The 21,566-nt window shown below is 49.1% G+C and overlaps 1 protein-coding gene across 1 annotated transcript; it reads left to right on the top strand.

Annotated features, from left to right (window-relative positions):
* The first annotated feature begins 250 nt into the window (after positions 1–250).
* Positions 251–10,511, top strand: LOC143389316 (agrin-like). The gene is given in 30 exon segments (XM_077108024.1): positions 251–377; positions 738–953; positions 1,045–1,268; positions 1,347–1,572; positions 1,685–1,891; positions 2,868–3,086; positions 3,158–3,352; positions 3,440–3,640; positions 3,722–3,870; positions 3,949–4,054; positions 4,877–4,993; positions 5,074–5,226; positions 5,383–5,526; positions 5,609–5,733; positions 5,811–5,916; positions 6,000–6,113; positions 6,116–6,340; positions 6,588–6,725; positions 7,120–7,247; positions 7,372–7,486; positions 7,579–7,692; positions 7,785–8,138; positions 8,280–8,481; positions 8,641–8,856; positions 9,260–9,489; positions 9,577–9,711; positions 9,887–9,986; positions 10,068–10,108; positions 10,111–10,231; positions 10,388–10,511. Coding segments are annotated over 30 exon segments (4,872 nt in total).
* The last annotated feature ends 11,055 nt before the right edge of the window (positions 10,512–21,566 follow it).

Here is a 21,566-nt window from a genome sequence, read left to right as displayed (position 1 = left end):
CCGTGCTCTCTTCGTTTGTACACTGTGACAGAGGGCCAGCCTTTCCCTGTGCCCACACAGTGGGACGCAGTGGAGGCCTAATGGTGATGGGGCGTGTGCTGCACCCTGCTGTCTGCAGAACTAAGGGCTGAAGTGGCAGACTCCGATGACAGGCCCAGCTGTGCCAACAGCTGTGTGAGGCTCTGCAGAGCAGCTGCCCTGGGAGGGGCTGTGGGAGAAGGCTAGGAGCTGCCAAGAGGCCGGGTCAGGCATGGGGAACACCCAGGCATTCCCAGATGAGGCCCCAGAAACTTACGGCCTGAGTTGGGATGAGCCTGGCCTGCATGGGGGTAACCAGATGGACTCTGGGGCTGATGTGGGAGAGGGCTTTGGGCAGAGTGGGCCCTCAACTGCTTGCTTCGGACTTGGCCTGGGGTCCTCTCCTGTTGTGTGTTGGGGAATCTGCTGAGGTGGGATGGGAGTGGGTGGCTTGTCCTGTTATGGGGACAGGAGGCCCCTCTCCCCTGGTAGAGGGTATAGAGAGTGTTCTCCAATGAGGAAAGGTCCCTGGGTTGGCAGGGGAGCCATCCAGGGGGCCAGGCCCGGTGAACATGCACAATAGAGTGTCCGTGACACTTGTGGCCATGCGTGGGCTTGAACATGCTTGCACACCCGGGTGTGGATGTGCCTGTGAGGGTTGCAGCAGTGCCCAGCCCTGGGACCTGGCTTCAACAACCCCTTCCTGTGCCCGACCTCAGTTTGCAGGGGAATGCTGTGTGGCTTTGGCGCGGTCTGTGAGCCCAGTGCAGAGGATCCAGGCCAGGCCTCCTGCGTGTGCAAGAAGAGCGCCTGTCCTGCTGTCGTGGCGCCAGTGTGCGGCTCAGATGCCTCCACCTATAGCAACGAGTGCGAGCTGCAGCGTGCACAGTGCCGCCTGCAGTGGCGAATCCGCCTGCTCCGCCGCGGACCCTGTGGTAAGGGAGTGTGCCCAGCGTGGGCGGGGGCGGTGGGCCAGGTGTTGGAGGTGGACAGACAGCCAGGGTGACCCCACCCTGCCATCCACAGGTTCCCGGGACCCCTGCTCCAATGTGACCTGCAGCTTCGGCAGTACCTGTGTACCCTCCGCCAATGGGCAGACCGCCTCCTGCCTGTGTCCCACGACCTGCCGCAGGGCCCCGGAGGGCACCGTGTGTGGCAGTGATGGTATGGACTACCCCGGTGAATGCCAGCTGCTGTGCCAGGCATGTGCATGCCAGGAGAACATCTTTAGGAAGTTCGACGGTCCCTGTGTTGAGTGTCCACCCCATGTGGGGCTCCTCTCTTTGGGCGTGCAGGCAATAACCCTGACTCTTGCCTGTCCACCCCCAGACCCCTGCCAGGGAGCCCATGCTGACACGAACCGCGTCTGCCGTGTGAACCCACGCACTCGCCGTCCAGAGATGCACCTGCGCCCAGAGACCTGCCCTCCCTGGCATTTGCCTGTGTGTGGGGATGATGGGGTCACCTATGCAAACGACTGCGTCATGGGCCACTCAGGGGCTATCTGCGGTCTGCTCCTCCAGAAAGTGCGCTCTGGCCAGTGCCAGCCTGGAGGTGGGCTGCTTCCCGTGCACACAGTGTGTCCCCTGCCTTCATGTCCATCGGGTCCCTGCTGTGGAGGTGCTGGTGTGGTTCTGGCCTCTCTGATCTCCTTGCCCACCCCCAGACCAGTGCTCCGGGACCTGCCAGTTCAGTGCCATTTGCCTGTCCCGCCGTGGCCGACCCCGCTGTTCCTATGACCGTGTCACCTGTGATGGGGCCTACAGACCGGTGTGTGCCCAGGATGGGCACACGTATGACAACGACTATTGGCGCCAGCAGGCTGAGTGCCGGCAGCAGTGAGCCATCCCTCCCAGGCACCAGGGCTTGTGTGGTGAGCACCCTGTGGTCCCCGCCATCAGTCCTTGCCCACCATCACATGCCATCTTCATTCCTTGGCACCCACCTCCCAGGGTCTTGGGCCAGGGTGGGTCCCCTGGGAGGGTGAAGGGTGTGGACGGTAGAGGCTGCGAGAGGGTGCCTGGATATGTGGGGAGGCGGTCAGAGATGGGCCTGCACTTGGCTGTGCAAGTCCAGGCTGCAGGTCCTCTAGTCTGTCTGCCCACCCGTCTCTGTTCTGCCTGAGGGTACAGATAGCTTTGGTGGGCAGGAAGTGGATACAGCGGTGGGGTCCCTCACTCTTGGTACATGACTGTCACCAGCCCCTTCAGAGGCAGGATCTCAGTTGATTTCAAGGAGCCATTGGAGGGTGGAGGCAGCTGGGAAGTGGCCAGCATGTCCCATGGGGACCAGGGCTGCAGTGACCCTGTGACCATCTGGGTCAATCCTCTGTCCATCTCTCTGGTCTGTCTTTCTGCGTCTGTCTTCTCCTCGGTCCTTCCCTCTCGGCTCCCCCTCTTGTGTCTTCCAGCCTGACCTGCTGGCAGGATGAGGTGCCGCGCCTGCCCACCAGGAGCCCACAGCCCGAGGTCTGCCCCTTGTGCGGCTGGGGGGCGTGGTTCGCTACTGCCTGGCCTTGTGGTTCTCAGAGCAAGTGGACAGACACCTCCTCCCTGTGCAGCCCTGGGTGTGACTCTGGGGTGCAGACTCCTCTTAGCCTGGAGAGAGCCCCGACATGCATGGGTGTCCCAGGGCTGCTGGTGGTCAGGGTCAGTGGCCTGTTGTGGGCAGTCAGGAGGCTCCTGTGTCCCCATCTGCCTCTGTCGTGTGTCTGTCCCTTTCTTTGCTATGTCCTGCACATCTAGCTCTTCCTTGACCACCCCACCCTGGGAGAGGGAGTGCTGCGTGGGGCTGGGGGCTCTGCCCAGTATGGGGGGTAGCAGGTGGGCTGAGTGCCCTGTCCTTCCCAGACCAGGCTCCGTCCCCGTGCCGTGGGGTGCAGTGTGCATTCGAGGCGACGTGCGCGGTGAAGAACGGGGAGGCTGCGTGCGAGTGCCAGCAGGCGTGTGCAGGCGCCTACGACCCCGTGTGCGGCAGTGACGGCGTCACCTATGGCAGCACCTGCGAGCTGGAGGCCATGGCCTGTGCCCTTGGGCGGGATATCCGGGTGGCCCGCAGAGGACCCTGTGGTCAGTAGTGGACAAGCAGGCCTCGGGGGTATGGCCTTCCTGACACAGTGGTGACAGAGCCCCCTTCCCAGACCGATGCGGGCAGTGCCGTTTTGGAGCCCTGTGTGAGGCCGAGACCGGGCGCTGTGTGTGCCCCTCTGTGTGTGTGGCCTCAGCCCAACCCGTCTGCGGTTCTGATGGGTACACGTATGCCAGCGAGTGTGAGCTGCATGTCCACACCTGCACGCACCAGATAAGCCTGCATGTGGCATCAGCTGGACACTGTCGTGAGTGGGGCCATGGGGGCCAGCAGGCTAGGGTCCCACCACTCTCCGGCTGGGTCTGCTGACCCCTGCTGGCTCCATATGTTTCAGAGACCTGTGGAGACACAGTGTGTGCCTTTGGGGCTGTGTGCTCAGCTGGGCAGTGTGTGTGTCCTCATTGTGAGTGCCCCCCGCCTGGCCCCGTGTGTGGCAGCGATGGTGTCACCTACCGCAGTGCATGCGAGCTACGGGAGGCTGCCTGCCAGTAGCAGATACAGCTTGAGGAAGCCCGGGCAGGGCCCTGTGAGCAGGGTAGGCTTGGGCAGCTGCCTGAGCTGTGGGGCACCAGCCTCAGGGGAGAACCTGTGGGTGAACTGCCCTTCTTCCCCACAGCTGAATGTGGCTCAGGAGGCTCCGGCTCTGGGGAGGACAGCGAGTGTGAGCAGGAACTCTGCTGGTAGCGTGGCGGGGTGTGGGATGAGGACTCAGAGGATGGACCATGCGCCTGCGATTTCAGCTGCCAGGGTGTTCTCAGGAGACCCGTGAGCCCCCACCTCCCCCAGCTGTAGGGGGGCAGTGAGGAAGGGGCCAAGGCTGCCCACGCTGACCCCACCCTCCAGGTGTGCGGCTCAGATGGGGTCACCTATGGCAGTGAGTGTGACCTGAAGAGGGCCAGGTGCGAGTCTCAAGGAGAGTTGTACGTCGCAGCTCAGGGACCCTGCCTTGGTGAGTGGGCCGGGGCACATTCTTGTAGGCTTGTGCAGCAGCCTCTGCACTTCTGTGTGTGCATATTCAAAGGTGTATGCCTGCACTGGTGTGGGCACATGGGCATCCATGTGTGCTGTGGTAGGCTTGTGGTCTTGTGTGTTCTTCTGAGTATAAAGCACTGATACGTGCACTGTGGACACAAGCCCGTCTGTCAAAGTATGCACCACACTCAGGAGGGTGGGCAGGAGGATTGTGAGTTTGAGCCCAGCCTGAGCCATGCAGTGAGATCCTGCCTCATAAAAGCAAGTGTATGCCAACTACCTACTGCAGGTCAGGCCAGGCTTCTATGCAGGAGGCAGCAGGAAACCACAGGGCACCTTCTGGGCCCTTTTGCTCTTCTGGGCAGGAACTGACAGTGGTCTGTAAATGCCACATGTCACACACGAGTGCTCACGGTATGCTCATGCACGTTCACAGATGTGTCTGTACAGTTGTATATAAATGTGCATGGTTTGGAGGAATGTGAGTGCATGTCCGTCTTCATGTGTGTGTGCTGCCTTTACACTTATCTGTGTGTCCATAGCTCTGTGTACACACAGGCTGTGTCCGTGACTTTGGGTATTCTGTGTGTATGTGGCCCTGTATGTTTCCTGTGTGCTGGGTCCTACATGTGGCACTTGCATGTCCTTGTATGATTGTGGTGGCCTCACCCAGGGCCTTAGCCTCAGATTCCAGACCTGAGGGGCATGGTGTCAGGCTGAGTGGTGGTGTGGAGGAGGTTGAGGCAGAGGGGTGGGCATAAGCACTGCCTCAAGTCTGACCCCACACCCCTCTCTGCAGGCCTCACCTTGGCCCCACTGCTGCCTGCAGCCCCTGCTCACTGTGCCCAGACCCCCTACGGATGCTGCCAGGATAATGTCACTGCTGCCTGGGGTGTGGGCCTGGCCGGTTGCCCCAGTGAGTATCTGAGTACCCTCACCCCTGGCCTGGCACAGCTGTGTGACTGTGCTGACCCTGTCCCTCCCCTTCCCTTGCAGGCACTTGCCAGTGCAACCCGCACGGCTCCTGTGACCCAGCCACAGGCCAGTGCTCTTGCCGGCCAGGCGTGGGCGGCCTCAAGTGCGACCGATGTGAGCTTGGTTTCTGGAACTTCCGTGGCATTGTCACTGACAGCCGGAGCGGCTGTACTCGTGAGTGACAGGGCCCCAGGGCTGGCTGTCAGTCAAGTCCTCCTGCCTGTCCACCCCCATCCCTGTGCTCAGGCCCTGGCCTGCACTGCACCTGGCAGGCTCTGCAGCAGGTGGAGAAGACTGTCTAGGTACAGACTCAGGCTCCCCTCCCCGCAGCCTGCAGCTGTGACCCCTGGGGCGCTGTGCGGGATGACTGTGAGCAGATGACTGGGCTGTGCTCCTGTAAGCCAGGCGTTGCTGGTCCCAAGTGTGGGCAGTGTCCTGATGGCCACACCCTGGGCCCCACCGGCTGTGAGGCAGGTGAGGACAAGATCTGGGCTGGCCTGGGGTTTGCTGTGCAGAGGGACAGCCTGAGCTGGTGGAGATTCTTTGTCCACCCCAGATCCCTCAGCACTGGTGACCTGTGCAGAGATGCACTGTGAGTTTGGCGCTTCCTGTGTGGAAGAGGCAGGTTCTGCCCACTGCATCTGCCAAGCCCTCTCCTGCCCAGAGGCCAGTGCCACGAAGGTGAGCAAGGTGAGGGTGGAGAGTGTGAAAGGCAGTGGGTGGGGGAACCGCCTGAGTGCCCTTGGCTTGCGCCTCAGGTCTGTGGATCAGATGGCATCACCTACGGCAGCGAGTGCCAACTGAAGACCATCACCTGCTGCCAGGGCTTGGACATCTTCACCCAGAGCCTCGGCCCGTGCCAGGGTAGGGTCTGGGAGCCACCACCCAGCACTGACAGGAGGGCCTTGCCCTCCCCGACTCCAGCCCCAGCTTCCCTCTCCTTACAGAGGCTGCTGTTCCTGGCGCTCACCCAACCCCCAGGGCCATGACAGCCCTGGGGCACTTGCCAAGTGAGCCTCTGCTGCCTCCACCCAGTGCCCTCCCCCTGGCTCTCAGCAGTACCCCCAGAGCCGGCCCACCTCTCCACCCACCTTACGACCTCGGACCACAGCCAGCCTCCCCAAGACCAAAGGTCGGCCCGTGCTGACCATGCCCCTCATAGAAACCTCCAGTGCAACCAGTCTCTCCGCGTCTGCCTTTGGAGAATCTGGCAGCACTGATGGGAGTGGCGATGAGGAACTAAGTGGGGACCAGGAGGCCAGTGGGGGGGCTCTGGGGGTGAGCAGGGGCTCGGGGATGTGGGTGGGCCTGGGGTGAGCAGGGGCTCGGGGATGTGGGTGGGCCTGGGGTGAGCAGGGCTCTGGGGTGTGGGGCAGGCCTGGAAGGTGAGCAGGAGCTCAGGGACATGGGACAGGCCTGGGGAGTGAGCAGGTGCTCTGGGACATGGGACAGGCCTGGGGAGTGAGCAGGGGCTTGTTGGGGCAGGGCCCAGAGAGGCTCCCACCTGTGGCTGGACTCAGACTGCGCATCCCTAGGACTGGAACTCTCCATGGACAGCAGCGTGGTGACACCTGGACCACCCATTGAGAGAGCCTCCTGCTACAACTCACCTTTGGGCTGCTATTCGGATGGCAAGACACCTTCACTGGATGCAGAGGGCTCCAACTGTCCTGGTGAGTGGGTGGCAGGGCAGGTGGAGCTTGAGGAGCAGCCTGGGCAGCCATGGGTGCTGCTCCTACCCGCTGGCAGCAGGTGGGTCCAGGTTTTATGGTCTTTGGTCTCAAATGTGTATGAGATCTTGGGGATCCAGCACCCATGTGCACACGTGTGGTCTCAGCCCTAACACTTGTGCGTGCCCAGGACCATGTACCTAACCCGTCTCTCTCCTTGCAAGCAAGCCTGGGGCAACTGCTCTGAGGAGTCTGCCTGGTAACTGACGCCAGCCCTGGTCACTAACCTCATGACCATCTGACTAACATCCACCTGCCCCTGTACCCTATGTGGCTTGCTCCAGGGGCCTGCACCAGGCCGGTACCAGGCAGGGCCTCACCGCCCCTTCTCCCACAGCCACCAAGGCGTACCAGGGCGTGCTGGAGCTGGAGGGGGTTGAGGGGCAAGAGCTGTTCTACACACCCAAAATGGCCGACCCCAAGTCAGAGCTGTTTGGGGAGACAGCCAGGAGCATCGAGAGCACTGTAAGTGGGGGCGTCCCCCCAGGTCAGACCCAGAGGGGGCCAGGGCAGGAACCCCACAGTGTAAGGGGACTGATTTCAGTGCGTTGAGCGGTGCCCAGTATCCTCACTCACTCCCTGCCCACAGCTGGACAACCTTTTCCGGAACTCAGACGTCAAAAAGGACTTCCGGGGTGTCCACCTGCGGGACCTGGGGCCTGGCAGATCAGTCCGTGCCACTGTGGATGTGCACTTTGACCCCAGTGAGATCCCCGCGCTAAGTCTCTCCCAGGAGGTGATGGGTAGGGGCCGCACAGCGCCAGGCCATGCTCAGTACCCCCTCTTCCCCAGCCAGCCTTCAGGGCACCTGACATGGGCCGGGCCCTGCTTCGGCAGATCCAGGCCTCCAGGCGCCGGGCCCTGGTGGTGAGGAAGCCTCTGCAAGAGCACGTGCAGTTCATGGACTTTGGTGAGCACCAGGCCGGGCCTCCTTGTCTGTTCCCATCCTCCACTGCCCCGCCCCCTGCTCCTTGCAGACCCTAACCACTCCCTGCCCCACAGACTGGTTTCCTGCATTCTTCATGGGAGCCACCATAGGAGCCACCATTGCAGTGGCCACAGCCAGAGCTACCACTGTGGGCCAACCACCTTCCTCCGTGACCCCTCAGGTCCACCCCAGTCACACCAGCAGGCCCATTGGAAGGACCACGGCCCCCCAACACACACACCGGCCCCCCACCACAGCTCCCGGCCATGTGGCTGGACACCGGCCTTTGCTCCCCAGTCCCAAGCAGCACCCAAGGTCCTGTGATTCTCAACCCTGCCTGCATGGGGATACCTGCCAGGACCAGGACTCTGGCAGGGGCTTCACCTGCAGCTGCCCGGCAGGCAGGGGAGGCACCTTCTGTGAGGACGGTAGGCGCTTCTGTCCACCTCTCTGGAAGGACAGGGAGGCTGATGGGGGCAAGGAGGGAGGGCAGAGATAAGCCACCAGGAGGAGGTGGTAGGGGCAGGGTCCTGGGTACTCTTCCAGCTCACCCTCCCTATCCCCTGCAGTGCTACGCCCCTCTGTCTCTTTTCCTGCCTTTGGGGGTACCTCCTTTCTGGCCTTCCCCACCCTCCGTGCATATCACACGCTGCGCCTGGCGCTGGAATTCTGATCCCTGTAGCCTCAGGGACTGCTGCTATACAATGGCAACGCACGTGGCAAGGACTTTCTGGCACTGGCGCTGCTGCTCGGTGGGTGCTTGCAGCTCAGGTGCAGAGAGGGCGGGGCCTCCTGCCTGTCTGGTGGGTGGGCAGGGCTAATGCTCAGTGGGTGGGGCCAGGACCTTCCAGGGAGGAATTTGTGGGTGGTTCCTGACCAGACTGTGGATGGAGCCAGGCCAGTGCTGTAAGCACCTGCTTGGGTCTCCAGGTTTGACACAGGTTCTGGACCAGCAATACTGACCAGATCAGTACCTGTGGAACCAGGCCGGTGGCACCGCCTAGAACTATCACGGCATTGGCGCCAAGGCACACTGTCTGTGGATGGCGAGACCCCAGTTCTGGGCGAGAGCCCCAGTGGCACAGATGGCCTCAACCTAGATACCGACCTCTTTGTGGGCGGAGTCCCAGAGGACCAGGCTGATGTGTAAGCAAGAGGGTGGAGCGTGCATCAAACTGGGTCTCTGACCTTGGTCTTGCCTGGGACTCCACCAGAGCAACCTCCATTGGATAGCAAATAGGATCAGAAGAATGGTGTGAGTGTGGCTAGGACCCTGAGCTCAGCTGGGGCTCCTGGTCCTTCCCTATCTCATCTGGGTGGCTTTCCTTTGGTGCCAGAGTGAGGCGGGCCTGGGCTGACCCTTACCTCCAGTCCTAACCCTTAACCTCGGCCCCACCCTCTGGTTGGTCCTCTTTGTGGGACTGGCCGCTTTGTCTAAAGGGTGATGGGATGGAGCAGCTCTGACTTCTGACCCTAACTGTACCCCTGTGACTCTGGCCGTGAGAAGGAGGCCTCTGCCTGAGCTTACTCTGACCCCTTCCTGTGGCAGGGCCCATGAGTGGACCTTCATTGGCATGGGCCTGAAGGGCTGCATCCGCCTGCTGGATGTCAACAATCAGCGCCTGGAGCTGGGCCCCTGGCAAGGGGTTGTGTCCCGCAGCTCCAGTGTGGGAGAGTGTGGAGAGCACCCCTGCATGCCCAGCCCCTGCCATGGTGGGGCACCATGCCAGGCCCTGGGAGACGACATGTTTCACTGCCAGTGTCCACCTGGCCGCTTTGGTGAGGGCAGGTTGGGATCTGGGTGAGGGCTAGGAACCAGGTGTCAGGGGGCCTGCCTTCTTGGAACTCATCTCCATCTCCCTCCAGGCCCAACCTGTACAGAAAAGAAGAGCCCCTGCCAGCCGAACCCCTGCCACGGTGCAGCCCCCTGCCACGTGCTACCCAAGGGCAGGGCCAAGTGCGAGTGCCCCGCAGGACGTAGAGGCACGCTCTGCCAGACAGGTAGGGGCACCAGGCTGTCGGGAGGGGACAAGAAGTCAGGGTCAAATGTTCAGTTTGAATTGTGGCCCAGTCTTCGGGTCCAGGAAGAGTTGGGATTTGGGTCCTGTGGGTTTCTGTCGAGTTAGGCAGAACAGTGGGGTACACGGCCTGAGTGAGCCCTGTCCTCCCTCTGCAGTGTCTGAGATGGATGGTAGTGCCCAGCCCTTCCTGGCGGACTTCCATGGCTTTTCCTACCTGGAGCTGAGAGGCTTGCACACCTTTGAAAGAGACCTGGGGTCAGTAGGGTAGGTGAGGCAGAGGAGGGGAGGCAGCCTGTAGGGAAGGGGCAGTGAGACACCCTGACCCACGTGACCCAGGGAGAAGATGGCCCTCGAGGTGGTGTTCTTGGCCCGAGGACCAGTGGTTTGCTCCTGTACAATGGGCAAAAGACAGATGGCAAAGGGGACTTCGTGTCACTGGCCCTGCATGACCAGCACCTGGAATTCCGCTATGACCTGGGCAAAGGGGCAGCAGTCATCAGGTGGGCAAGCATGAGGGCTGGGGGCTCTGTCCTGGGCTGCCCACAGGGAGGGCCTGGAAGCCTGGGACTGGACAGGGGAAAGATTGGGGCTCCTGACATTGTCACTCAATGGGTAGGCAGAGCCCACAGCCTGCTCACTCAGCCTCTTCCTCACAGGAGCAAGGAACCCATAGCCCTGGGCTCTTGGATTAGGGTCTTGGTGGAGAGAAACGGCCGTAAGGGTGCCCTGCATGTGGGTGATGGGCCCCGAGTGCTGGGAGAGTCCCCGGTGAGTGTCTGAGGTGTGAGGAGGGTCCAAGTGTCCCCCCACCCTGCCCTGCTTCTACGCCTCCTCCTCTTCCTCCTGGGGGCTTGGCAGCCCCCATGCCAGTTCTTACAAAACTCTTTGTCTGTTGGGCTTGATTTTTGTCTTTTGATTTAATTCTATGTTTTGAACATGTTTTTTTGTTTATGTGGTTCAAATATAAACCCATGTTAAAATACACTGAAGACTCACCTATATTCTGTGCCCACTAAACTTTAACCATTACCTTTCATGAACAACTGATTTAATTGTTTCTAGTATATATTCTTACTGTTTCTTGTTCTGGTAGGATGCAATAACAATGATATGTTATTATGTAAATTTCTTTCTTACCCAAAAGGGAGTGCTCCTGTATATCCTGTCTGCCCCTTATTTTTCACTCAATGAAGTAACCTGGAAAACACTCCACATATGCAAAAATCTTAACTTTCCATGGTATAGATAGACCAAAATTGGAACTAAACAAATGAATTAGGGCTATTTCTGAATGGCATTTCTTAACAATATTTCTGTATTGAATAGCTCTGGGAATCTATTTTACATTATTGCAAATGTACATTCAATGTTCAGTCCTGCAAGAAATAGTGCTTTATCAATTGCTATTTTTTTTATACTTTCAATTTATAAAGACCAATTCGCTGGAGGGTTGCAACATTTTTCTTTCTCCCAGCAGGTATACAAGTTCATGCTTTCTGTAGATGCCCTGTATACAGAGGCCACATTTTGGATATTCTCTGCACTATCACAATGTGCTTGTAATTTCTTTTTTTTTTTTCCTGAGAGAACCATTTCCTATTTCTGATATTTTTTCTTTTTACATATGATTGATACCATGTCATGGTTACAGAAGAAAACAGCAGTGTCCTACCCTAAATGAACCCATGGCTTGGTAAGAGTCCAATGCTAAAACCAATAATTTCATCCCAGTAAAAAATCACCAAGGATACAATACATTTTGGTGGTTTGTGTCTTCCAACAAATTGATCTATGTAATCTAAGTCCTTATACCTATGGGATGAGAGTTTTAAATATTGTTTATTTATTTTAATGTTCATGTATTAATAGTGATAGAATCATTTATTTTTTAGTTAGAGTTTTATCTATTTATTAACTTTTAGAAAGACCTGAAGACATGAGATTTAGAAAAAAAGACTTCCAGGAACACCCCCAATATTGAAAATAAATGCCTTAGAATGTAATACATTCATACAATTTTTCAGCATACAGTAATATATATAAGATCATGTTAGGTCACATTGATGATGGCAGTAGAAGAGAATGAGAATCAAGCATTCAAGAACATGTAGAAAACCCACAGGGAACAAGGAATTACAGGCTCTGATGTGAGAATTGATGGTTGAACTTTGCCAAGCAGGAGCTTCTGGGGCTGAAGGTGATATCATAGAGAACACTCAGTTTGCAGGTGGTATAAATGGAGAAGCACCCCCAAAAAACCTGTCAAAGTAGATTATTAATTTTTACTTGATGTCATCTCCAAAATTCTGAGACAAAAACATCTATAACTATGAACCTTATAATTATCAGCTTCCCTAGAGGTTTTAGGGCCAAGATACCAATGGTAAAGTTCTTGGGCTAGATCTTGTGCTAGAAAAGGAATGTGAAGTTGCAGAAGAAAATTATGGTGTTAGCTGAAATCTCAAGATAAACTTCAGAGGAAAATGTTTGCTTAACTAATAAAATAATATAGTTTGTTGATCTTTTTAATATTTTTTTTCATATTCCATATTAATAGTATATATCTTAGGAGAAAATGAAGCAGAAGCCTTTGTTTCAAATAGTGTCATCTTCCTATCCTATTACCAGGAATATATGTGGATTCACCCAACACACATTTTTCTCACTTCAGTTATCAAGTCCCTCTAATATCCTCCAGGTGCAATTCCAATATTATTACCAAATTATGTCTGGATCATGTAATGGTAGCAGTGCTCCCACTTTACATAGATTCAGAATTACCATATGTTATCAAAATAGTTCTTGGCATAATCTCATCTTGAAGTTTTCTGGGGTAGTGTGTTACTTTGATTTCATCTTTCTCTTCTTGATCAAGCAGTAGGAATATATTGAAAACTCTACAATTTTTAGTGAATGGAAATGGAAGTGTTGCACAAAAGTAAAGAATTGCAACCTTCTCAAAAGTGCATCTTAATGTAGTAGGTGTGCACATAGATGTATTTTTTAGTGCTGTCTTTTAACATTTATTACCATACCTAATGCCTTTAATATATCATCTAATATGACACTGAAAAGCATGCCCTCTAAGATGATTTTTTAAATTTATATTTATGATCTTATTATTGAGTTAAAATGTTACCTTGATGCTAAATCTGATCATCTTTTATGACATATAAGGAGTCATATTACATATATTATAGAGCTATTGTGAATGAAAGAAGAACAAGTATCAAATATGAATGGATTTCTGATATAAAAAGTCCTCAGTAGAAATGCTGGCCGTTATATTTTTTATTTTTTTAATTGGTTGTTCAAAACATTACAAAGCTCTTGACATATCATATTTCATACATTAGATTCAAGTGGGTTAATAATGGCCATTATATTTTAAATATGCAGTTCCTCATATATGTGATTTAATAGATTTAAATCTTTTCTTTTAATCATGGCTACATATGCTGTTCCTTCAAATTGTTTTCATAATGTTAAAATATTCTAGCAATATGTGTAGAAAGCTCTTTGGCTGTATTTTAGGCCTGTCTTTGAATCCCCAATGTAGCTATCAACCTTGCATATATGTTATTATCATGACCAGAAAAAAATATCTTAAGTGACCAAAGTCCAGCTATTGAATATCAGTAGAAATATATCATTATTTTCTTCTCCTAAGTCATCTGGAATAAAGGTGGTAATTAAAGTTACAGTTCAGATAAACTCAAAGTCATTCCATTGTAAGGATTTTGATTAAACAACAGGAATTTGACCCAAGCCTAAATGATGAAATTCCATAAAATCCCAATATTCATCTGCTTGAAGGAAGCACTGTATTTCTTCAGTAAAGAAACCACACATAAAATTGATACAGAAAATTTGATGTTAATCTGATGAAATATTTTCTATACAAGGCATGTTGTGTTTTAAGTCAAGTGTCTGATATAGTAGGTATGTATTTTAAATTGTTTCAAGCCACATATTAAAAAATACCAGTCATCAGGGCTAAGATTGTGGCTCAGTGGTAGAGTGCTTGCCTAGCACATGTGAGAAACTGTGTTCAATCCTCAACACTACATAAAAAATAAAATAATATAAGAAAGTGTAAACAAGGTTTGAAAAAAATAGCAGTTATCAGAAAACCATGTGGATGAGGCTAAATCGTTCCATGACTCTTTAGACCTTTTAGATATAAAAGACATGACAGTAAGAGAACCCAAAATAGTGAAACATTTATGAACATAGGATACCATTTTAAAATCTGAGGTGATGTAGATATTGGTTAAAATATCAAAGAGTTGATTTCTGTTTATTTTAATTTTTAACTGGAATCTATTATTTGTACTTGGATATGAGAGCCATTATTGTAAATGAACATGTGTATATAGTGTGTAATTATTAGATCAGGGTAATTTTCATCTCATTAAAATTATTATTCTTTGAAACCTGCATATCTCTGGCTATTTTGATTTAAGAACATATTATAGAATGCAATTGCCTTATTGTGTTTTAAAACCTAAGAGTTGCTTTCTGGTCTTAACTGTTTTTGGCACTCCTTACACACAATCAGTCTCTTTCTCATTCTTATCATAAATCTGGGAAGCATTTCTGTTTTCAGTTTCTGTATCATCAACTTTTTAGCTTCAACACATAGATGCCACATGCAATATTTGTGGGAAAATAAATGTCATTACTAGGAAAAATAAAATATTATCCTCAATTAATAATTTGGGAAATTGGCATAATTCTCTGCATTCACTCATTCAGTGTTTTGAACTTGTCTACAATAATAAACCTGGAAAAAGAATAAAATATATAAATCAAATATCTATATGTTTTCAAGATTTTATGGGTCACAATTGGTCAATGGGAGTAAGTTTTGGGACATCTATTTTTATAAAAATGGCATATGCTAATTCTTCTAAATTTATTTATAAGAAGTGAATATATTTTATGTATGTTTTTGTATTGTAAGTTTAAATAGATCCTTATTACCATGGAATAAATAACTTTAAAAATTGTATTAGAGTTGGCTCAGTGGTACAGTCCTATCATTCTCAGGATTATTAAGAGTTCAAAGCCAGCCTCATTAACTTGTTGAGGTCCTGAGAAACAATTTAACCCTGTATCAAAATAACAACAACAACAAAAAAAAAAAAAACAAGAAAGAAAAAGGGATCCAGACACAGTGGCACACACCTGTAATCCCAGTGGCTCAGGAGACTGAGGCAGAAGGATCATGATTTCATACTCAGCCTCAACAATGGTGATGAACTAATAAAATTAGTGAGACTCTAAATAAAATACAAAATGAGGCTGGTGCTGTTGCTCAGTGGTGGAATATCCAAGAATTCAATCCCAGAAGGGCCAAATCAAATAAATAAATAAATAAGAGGAGCTGTGGATGAGGCTGGGCCTGTGGTTCAGTGGTAGCACAATTGAATTGTATGGCATGTGTGAGGCACTGTGTTTGATTCTCAAAACCACATATAAATAAACAAAATAAAGGTCTATCAACAAAGAAAAAAATATGTAAAAAACGGGTGATGTATCTCAGTGGGTAACCACCCAAATGCACTCACCCTGTGTACCTTCTGCACCTAGGATACCCATCCTAACACATATGAAAAAACAATATCTCAGCCTGACCAACTATCCAGCACTTCTCCTTTAACAGCCCATGAGGACCCATTCCTCACTTGATGCCAGTCCTTTCATGCCACCGTGTGACTATGCACTGGGCCTTCACTAAGTCACCCAAGCACAACTGGCTGTTAAGGTCCAGGTGCAGGTATCTCTAATTCATTCTACTGGGACCTTATATTTTATAAAATGGATTTCTAATAATTCAAAATGACAGGTTTAGTGCTGAAAGTACAGTTCAGTAGTAAAACGAGTGTTTCACATGTGCCTGGCTCTGGGTTCCTCTGCCACGCGACCAGCGCAAGCGTCATGAAAGAAGATTTGGTGCATAAGAAATTGCTAGTGAGTTTTAAATTAAAGAAACAGGCTCTCATTACTTTAACACAGCTCCAAGATAGCTTCTTCTAGCTCTCACCTTCAGCCACCTAATGTGGTGGCGAGGTTTATAAAAGAGACTAGCAAGAGAGGGAAAGCATGCCAGGGAGTGAGCTTTTATTGGGGAACAAAAAATTCAAGGAAAAATTTTCATCCAATAAAGGATAAGGGTGGGTGGCATCCCAAGGTCATGGCCGGGAATTGGGTCCTCAGGTCAGTGGCCAGGCATACCTCTACAGGGACAAGCCCTCGGACCTGGGAAAGCATAGGGAAGGGTTTTGAACACAGGCTGTTTTTAAGTGCCTTTCACCCAGCCAGGGAGGTAACTCAAATCACATGTAAGGATGGCCTCCCACAGGATCCAACTTCAGCATGTAAAAAAAAAAAAGCCAGGCAGGCCTGGTGGCACATGCCTATAATCCCAGTGACTATAGAGGCTGAGGCAGGAGGCTCACAAGTCTAAGGACAGCTTCAGCAATGTAGTGAGGCCCTAAAAATCTTAGAGACACTCTCTCTAAACTACAAAAAGGGTTGGGGATGGTTGTTGAGTGTTTAAGGAATCTTAGATTCAGTCCCCACAAACAAAAACAGAACCAAACCCAAACTAAAAGTGAAAAACAAATGTATCCCCCAATATTCTTTGCAGGTAGCGGTCTCTATGATTCTGTGCTGGCCATGGCCAGTGAGATATCAGTGGAAGCCACTGGGCCTCTTAGATCTTTGTTTTTTCTTCTTCCCTTTCCCCTGATTGCTGTATTGAATGGATGGCAGAATGAAAACCAGAAAGTGTTCTGGGGCATGATGGCATAGCTGGATAACCATAGCAACCCAAAATACCAACCACTGGGCTTTTTTGATTTTCAAGTAAAAGGAAATCTTTTTCAGTATTTGATGGGTATATTTTTCTAGTAGTCAAAAGACAGATGCATTGATTTTTCTCCCTTATTTTACTTTCTGTTCATTGTCCTCAGGTACAGGAATAATGTAAGACAAGAGAACCAGCCATCTTTGTCACCAATTATTATTCAGGTCTCTGGGATGAAAAGAAAGTACAACACAAAACCTCGACTTTACCAAATCTGAGCCCTTGGGGCAGAGTTAGGCCTGAGTCATCTCCAGGATCTCTCACTTGGGACAGAATGTTCTCAGAGAGTTAGTATCTTTTCTTTTGATGCTAACACTCAAGTCCAAAATCTTAGGGCTCTCATGACTCTCCTGAAAACTGTTCCACAACAGGCTAACACTGGTCCCAATATCAGTTCCTGCACTGATGGACCATTGGGAAAGTGATTTTAAGCACGCCTTACTGTTCTCAATTTTGAAGTGGGTCTTCTCCAAAAAAGCCTTGAATCTAAATGAACATAGAAGGAAGAAGCCAGGGTCCAAGGACTGAAGATGAACACTGCCTCCAGAGAAACCTAGGATTTAAAAAAAAAATCCAATTAAAGTGAGGTGGCAGGTAAAGTATAGACCTTGACATAAAACAATAGCCTGACAGCAAAATGTCAGGTGTGGGCATGAACATATGTGTGAGAGACTGACTTTTCACAGCCTCCACAATAGGTAAAAATGAATGCTAAAATTGCAATATGTAACATAAGAAAAAGGAACCACATTTTTTCTTTTTCTTTCTTTGTTTTTGTACAAGGATTTGAACTTAGGGGCAAATAGCACTGAGCCTCCTTCTGAGATTTATTTAATGTTATTTTTTAACTTTTGAGACACATTGTTAATCACAATATTAGCGTATTCTTATATCTAACAAGCACTTTGGTCACAAAGTAAATATGTCATGGTATCAATTACTTCTCTTTTACTGATTTTCTTTTTTTTTCCTTAAATTAAAGTGAAAATGGTTTATTTTTATATTTAATAACTTTTTTATAACTTTCGCCATTATTTTATGATTTATTTTTATGTGGTGTTGATGATATAACCCAGCACCTCGTGTGCACTGGGCAAGCACTCTCCCAGTGAGCCACAAACCCAGCCCACATTTAACCCCATTTTAATCAATTTTTTTTCATTTTTTCTACCCACCCTTGCTTTTTAATTCACCCTCCAATCTATGTGACTAAAAAGGCCTGAGAAATGATACTACCTAATGTTAATTCTGGTGTTTGGGGCACTGGGTTTTGGCAAGATTCCCACCCTTTCGCCCATTTTGCAGTATTCTGTGGTATACTATAGTTTGAATTCTTATTTTGAATTCTTTATAGGAGCCTTTAGCATTTTTGTAGAACAATGCAAACAGTTGCCCAAAATATGCCACTATTTTTGAAAGTTTTGTGGACATTGAATGACATGATTAGAAAAGCACCTGGCATAGTGTGGTTGTGTGATTCTGAGAAGACACAAATTTCATTGTTAGGTCACAAATGGTTTTCTTACCTGTAATGTTCTTCCCTATGTCCTTTAGCATACTTCAATTCATCCTTCAATACCTAGTTTAATGTGAAGAATTAGTACTCACAGCCAATACCTATACCCAGCCAATCAGACCCTTTCTCTGAACAGCAACAAAGCAAGAGCAGAAAGGCTTCCAGCCAGGAAAGACTATAAAGGGGTTTTGGGCACTGGGATCACTTGGCAAAACCCAGCTCCTGGTTTGCCGCAGTCTGGCTGGGCACAAATCACGAGCCACTCACAGCTTTGTAGATTCAAACAGCAATTATTTATTCCCGATATCACACCAGCCATCTACAAACACATTCTGGGGAAATCCACATTCTCTGCCCAAATCCACTGTCTCCCAAAAATACTGTCTGAATCCCTTGAGAACTCAAGGGGAACTCAGGCAGCAGGATACACCCTATTCCCAGCAGGAATAACCTTCCTAAACCGGGAATGCCCTAAACCCAGGTTGTCCTAAACCGGGAACGCCCTAAACACGGATCCGCCCTGGTCTTTGAGCAAGGTCACCTTACAGGAGTCCTTCCACTAAGCAACATGGGGTACGCTGGCAAGGAAATTGTCATACCTACTTGGCTAATGGCTCCCAGCATCTCCCCTCTTCTGATTAATTAAACAACAAGTAATGTGGCTTAAGGACCGTGCCTGGTAGGTTGTCCAGTTCAACATATAGTTCTTACCCGTCATTGGAAAACTGACCTTTAGGCGTCAGCCTCCTGTCTTAGGTTGATACCACTGCAACTGGACCATACCTGTCACTGACTACCGGTCCAGCATACAGCCATACTTGTGGATAGGTCTATGCACCAGTAGGGGGGTGAGGTTCTTTGCCTCACCTCTGTTGGCCCCCAAATTTGACCTTGGTGCCAGTGGGGGAGTGAGGTTAATGTGGCTTAAGGACCATGCCTGGTAGGTTGTCCAATTCAACATATGGTTCTTACCCGTCATTGGAAAACTGAACTTTAGGCATCGGCCTCCTGTCTTTGGTTGATACAACTGCAATTGGATCATACCCGTCACTGACTACCAGTCCACCATATAGCCATTGGCCCCCAAATTTTAGACCATTACTAGCAGAAGGGAGGAGGATACAGAAATGCCACGACACCAAGCCAATTGACGGCTCCTTTGGAAAAATTGCATCACTGGTGACACCATCAGCAAAGATATGCCAGCAATACCACAATTAACATGGGGTGTGCTGACAAGGAAATAAAAATTGCATCACTGGTGACACCATCAGCAAAGATATGCCAGCGTTACCACAATTCGCTGCACCAAACGATAGTTACATAGCCCAGGCAAGTTCTGCAAGCAGTTCAAAGTGGAGGAATCTATCAATATGTCCGTCTCCTCCCAAAGTCCGTTTCCTCCCAAAGTAAGTTGACTCCTTGATTGAGCATTACTTGTTGAGTTATATTCATTGATGCATCAGTTTATACAGTTTACTGTGATAGCTATCATAGAAGCTGTAGTTTGCTTTTATCTTTGTCTTCACTGGCACTGGGATAAAGACAGAAATTCTGGCAATGTTGTTAAAAATTCATTATCCTGAAAAGAATTATTAAATATAATGAAAAGGAAAGGTGAAAGTAAACAAACAGATCTGTTAACTTCCTTTAAAAACAATCCTTAACAGCTGTTTACCTGATTTAAATTAGTAAACAAACAGATCTGTTAACCACCTTTAAAAACAATCCTTAACAGCTGTTTACCTAATTTAAATTAAGCCATTTAAATCACGTGAATAAAAATTAAATAATCCGGATCCATTTTTTCATGAGCGCTCCTCATATATGAAATATGGACATACGCACACACAGACATACAACACAAAACACAAGAGTACGACACATAAGACAATAATAAAGGCCTTGTAGCTTTACCTAGGTGAAATCTCCATTGCAATGTTTAAAAACTCCACACTCAAAAAATAAAACTGATCAGAAAAACATTAACCTAGGTTTGTATGAGCTCAAAAATAAAATTAGAACCTTATGATGTGGAAAAATGCAATAATAAAATAGATATTGAAGAAAGCATCCTGGTTAATCACTGTCGCAGATGTAAGAATGGCCAAGCTGGAGTTCTGGATATCAGCTGTTATAGATTTGAGTCAAATCATCTTCTTTTCGATCTGTAGAAATTGTTTTAGTTAATCTCTCTGAAATCCAAATTGGCTGCTGTTCTCCCTGTAGAAACACACAAACAGAGCCCCGACTCCAGACAATCACTGGGTCAGGACCTTTCCATTGTCCTGTTAGAATATCTTTCCAAAGTACTTTAGGCTTATGAACATTTTTTGGATACATATGCCTTTCCGCAACACTAAGTCCTGATGAATCCAAATTTAATAAGTTTAGAGTAAAAAGCATTTTTTAAAGTTTATTTTTGGGGGATATATACCCCCTTCCAATTCCCTCTTTTTGCTTTAATAAGTACGTTTTCATAGTTTGATGAGCTCTTTCAACTATGCCTTGTCTCTGTGGATTGTATGGGATTCCTGTTATATGAGTAATACCAAATGATGATCAAAATTGTTTATAAGAGGTAGAAGTATAACCAGGACCATTGTCGGTTTTTAACTGTTTAGGAACGCCCACAGTGGCAAAATTTTGTAAGCAATGAGCTATAACATCTTTAGTTTTTTCTCCGGCATGAAGGGAGCCCATCAAAATCTGGAAGAGGTATCAACTGTAACATGTAAATATTTTAATTTTCCAAATTCTGGCAAGTGTGTGATGTCCATCTGCCAAATATGGTTAGGTATCAGTCCTCTAGGATTGACTCCAAGATTAACTTGTGGTAAAAAGGTCACACAATTTTGACATTGTTTTATGATATGTCTGGCTTGTTACTTAGTTATTTTTAAATGCTTTTGTAAAGTATTAGCATTAACATGGAATCTTGTATGAAAATTCGTAGCTTCTTCTAGTGTAGAGAAAATATGTATGTCATGTGTAGTTTTATCTGCTAAATCATTGCCCAAACTAAGGGCTCCAGGCAATCCTGTATGTACCCTATATGTCCTATAAAGAATGGATCTTTTCTGTCCCAGATTAGACTTTGTATAGTGGAAAACAAAGAAAAAACAGTAGAAGAAGGGGGAAATTCTACCAGCATCTTCAAGAGATACTATAGCATTAACTACAATTGCAGTGGTACCAACCTAAGACAGGAGGCTGACGCCTAGAGGTCAGCTCATCCGATGATGGGTAAGAACCATATGTTGAATTGGACATCCTAACAGGCACAGTCCCTAAGCCACATTGCTTGTTGTTTAATTAATCAGAAGGGGGGAGATGCTGAGAGTCATAGCCAAGTAGGAATGACACATGGCATTTTGGGTTGAAAGGTGACCCTGCTCAGGGATTAGGGTGGCTCCGGGTTTAGGGTGGATCCTGCTGGGAATAG

This window comes from Callospermophilus lateralis, unplaced genomic scaffold, assembly GCF_048772815.1.
Source record: "Callospermophilus lateralis isolate mCalLat2 unplaced genomic scaffold, mCalLat2.hap1 Scaffold_1122, whole genome shotgun sequence".
Taxonomy (NCBI): Eukaryota; Metazoa; Chordata; class Mammalia; order Rodentia; family Sciuridae; genus Callospermophilus; species Callospermophilus lateralis.
The sequence above is the reverse complement of the archived record's forward strand: the minus strand, read 5'-3'. Positions and strand labels throughout refer to the sequence as shown.